The sequence below is a fragment of the Octopus sinensis genome, unplaced genomic scaffold, assembly GCF_006345805.1.
Source record: "Octopus sinensis unplaced genomic scaffold, ASM634580v1 Contig05725, whole genome shotgun sequence".
Taxonomy (NCBI): domain Eukaryota; kingdom Metazoa; phylum Mollusca; class Cephalopoda; order Octopoda; family Octopodidae; genus Octopus; species Octopus sinensis.
Window position 1 is genome coordinate 1 of NW_021828583.1, and position 2500 is coordinate 2500.

The 2500-nt window shown below is 37.3% G+C and overlaps 1 protein-coding gene across 1 annotated transcript in view; it reads right to left on the minus strand.

Moving 5' to 3' along the window:
- Window positions 1–1460: 1460 nt before the first annotated feature.
- Window positions 1461–2500, minus strand: part of LOC118761038 (hemocyanin G-type, units Oda to Odg-like) — a gene marked incomplete at both ends in the record, with an annotated part of 5985 nt that continues 4945 nt past the window's right edge. Inside the window, one exon of the mRNA XM_036498680.1 lies at window positions 1461–2267. Within this exon, the coding sequence (XP_036354573.1) occupies window positions 1461–2267 (807 nt within the window). The remainder of the gene's footprint in view (window positions 2268–2500) is intronic.

The following is a 2500-nucleotide window of genomic DNA, read 5'->3' on the forward strand; positions in this document are numbered from 1 at the left end:
AAACACACCAGCAACGGTTGTCAAGCAATGCTGGGGGGACAAACACAGACACACAAAACAATACACACACATATATATATACATATATACGACAGGCTTCTTTCAGTTTCCGTCTACCAAATTCACTCACAAGGCATTGGTCGGCCCAGGGCTATAGTAGAAGACACTTGCCCAAGGTGCCACGCAGTGGGACTGAACCCGGAACCATGTGGTTCGTAAGCAAGCTACTTACCACACGGCCACTTAGCAAGCTACTTACCACATTTCCCCAGTATAGATGAATAATAAACACTTAAACAACAGAATATTTTGAAATAATGGACTATAAGTGATTATCCAGTAAAATTTGAATTGAGGACTGTTTGTGTCTAACTTAACGAAAAACTCTATATGATACAACGCAGAGTGGATAAACAAAAGACAAAATATTTAAATCGAAGGATATTAAAATGAAGACCCTGAAGAAACTGTACCGGTATCATAGAAGGGTTGCAACTGCAACAGTTAGTAACCGGTACAGTTGAAACATGTGTAGGTCTATGTATTTATATATATATATATATATATATATATGTGTGTGTGTGTGTGGGTGTGTGTGGTATACATATATATATATATATATATGTGTGTATATAGATATACACCATATATATATACATACATATAGTATTATGTATATATATTATATACACATATATATATATATACATACATAATATATTATATATAACATATATATATACACATATATAATACCATATATATATATACATACCGATATATATATATATAAGATATATATATTATATATATATATAATATATATATATATATATATATATATGGTACATGCCCATACTTATGGAGGCTCGGAGGAGTTCACATTCCAGCAAGGAGAAATATTCTCAATTAAGACCAACTTCACATGTGCTTCCCAGAACCTTATCTATGTCCTTACCTGCTCAGGCTGTGGCCACAATTATGTGGCCCAGACGAGCCTTACTTTGAGACGAAGAGTCACGCTGCATAAAGAATAGATTCGTTTTCCTCAGTACAGGTAGATAGCCCTGAGCGAACATATCGACAGATGCGCAAGAAATAAAACGCCGAATTCCCATATCTTTCCATTATACCAATGCAAAGATTTATTCTCCTTACAAGAACGCCTAAACAAGGAAAACCTTTTCATTCAAAAGTACAGATCATACCTTAATATACAAACTTGACCACTTCAAAAATTAAACTGAGGAGTTAGTTGTCCCCCTTGCCACTGATTACGTCCCTTGGTCCACTCTCTAGATTCATTCTTATTTTTCAAGCATCCAAAATGTCAAGACCCCTGTATTTATTGACTTCTTCTTTCCTTTAAAAATCGCCACGAACTTTCTGGACAACCCAATATATACTGACAAAATGTTACATTAAATAAATGTACAACAAATGGAATCACAAAGGAATACCTACCTTTGTTAGGTACGTATATAATTACTGGTTCGGGTAGAATATCGTCTGGTAGAGTTGTACCGTTGATGTCTTCGGCATATACATTTAAATGGATTTTGTCATCGTAGTTATAGCCCAAGCGTAAGAGGCTGTGGGTTATTTCGTGTTTGTAATAGCGATCGAAACCCCAGTCGTTCTCTTCACGGCTTCCGTACACCAATATGGAAGCCAGAATCATGGGGACACTCCTCTTCACATTGTCCCTGGAGTTTTCATTCACTGCTACTTGGATCTTGGCAGACGTTTTGATTCCGCGCAGTAAGAACCCAATAAAAACACGGTCTTTTTTTTTCAGATCCTCGATGCGAGTATAAAGATCAGGGATACCAATAGACATATCAGCCCCTAGATTAAGGGACTCGAACTCGTAATGTAAATTGCTCCGATAATCGTGCAATTGATCGGGTGTCGAGTGTTCAAAGGTAATCAAATTAGTGTTGATAGGCGGACCGTCGGAGAACGGTTTCAAAAGACGGTGAAGGTCAGATTGTATACAGTGAGCCGCTGACGAGAGGCCCCGATAGACCTGCAAAGCTTGCCACGTTGCCCACAGACGATCCACTTGATTGCTATGCATCCAGAACAGTGGATCGAACGACATGTGGTCCAACGTTGGGAATTCCGGCTCCGAGAAAATGTTGTAGAAGCTGTTTTGTAGGACTTCCAGTTGGATTTCGAAATCGCAGAAGTCCTCCTGTTCGAAAGCGAGCAGTAACTGGGAAAAGAGGGACCCGTGTTTCTCGTCCCCAAGATTCTCGGTGATCCTGAAGCAAAGAAATATAAATCAGCCATCATCAAGGACAAAGCATTAAAATAAGGATCAGGTTTCAAACGTGAATTATTGAGAGGTTGAGGAGACAGAATGGTTCTGGAAATAGGGTGTCGCTCTCAGGATTGTATATGCAAGCAAATATATATATTATATATATAGTATATATATATATATATATAATATATATATATATATATATATACAACTAATGTAGGATAAAATTTT